Source organism: Dipodomys ordii, unplaced genomic scaffold, assembly GCF_000151885.1.
Source record: "Dipodomys ordii isolate 6190 unplaced genomic scaffold, Dord_2.0 Scaffold7, whole genome shotgun sequence".
Taxonomy (NCBI): Eukaryota; Metazoa; Chordata; class Mammalia; order Rodentia; family Heteromyidae; genus Dipodomys; species Dipodomys ordii.
In genome coordinates, this window is record NW_012267223.1 from 1,114,492 (window position 1) to 1,114,899 (window position 408).

The 408-nt window shown below is 72.5% G+C and overlaps 1 protein-coding gene across 2 annotated transcripts in view; it reads left to right on the forward strand.

Annotated features, from left to right (window-relative positions):
* The first annotated feature begins 266 nt into the window (after positions 1–266).
* Positions 267–408, forward strand: part of LOC106000665 (chromobox protein homolog 8) — a 2,570-nt gene continuing 2,428 nt past the window's right edge. For both annotated transcript variants that reach the window (XM_013035957.1, XM_013035964.1), the window contains exon 1: positions 267–392. In XM_013035957.1, the coding sequence (XP_012891411.1) occupies positions 324–392 (69 nt within the window). In that variant the 5' untranslated portion in view covers positions 267–323. The remainder of the gene's footprint in view (positions 393–408) is intronic.

Here is a 408-nt window from a genome sequence, read left to right on the forward strand (position 1 = left end):
CCCTGGCGATTGGAACGCGGGTCACGTAGCAACGCGGGGGAGGCAGGGCGAGGGGCGTGGCCTAGAGCCTGTCCAATCCGCGCCCGAGGAGCCGGTCCCGGCGGCTCGGCTTTAGCAACGTCGTTAGCAACACGTGGGGCGGGAGGAAGCGCGGGGCGGGGGAGGAGGGAGCGGAGCGCAGCCGCGAGGGCGGGGGCCGCGGGAGGGAGCGGGCGCGGGGCGGGCGGAGAGCTGACGTCAGCGGGAGAGTATTATGGGCTGTCGCGCGCTGGCTGCTGCTTTTCTGCTCCTGGAAGCGGCCGAGGGGGAAGCGGCGAGTCAACATGGAGCTCTCGGCGGTGGGGGAGCGGGTGTTCGCGGCCGAAGCCCTGCTGAAGCGGCGCATCCGGAAAGTAGGTGCCCGGGGCG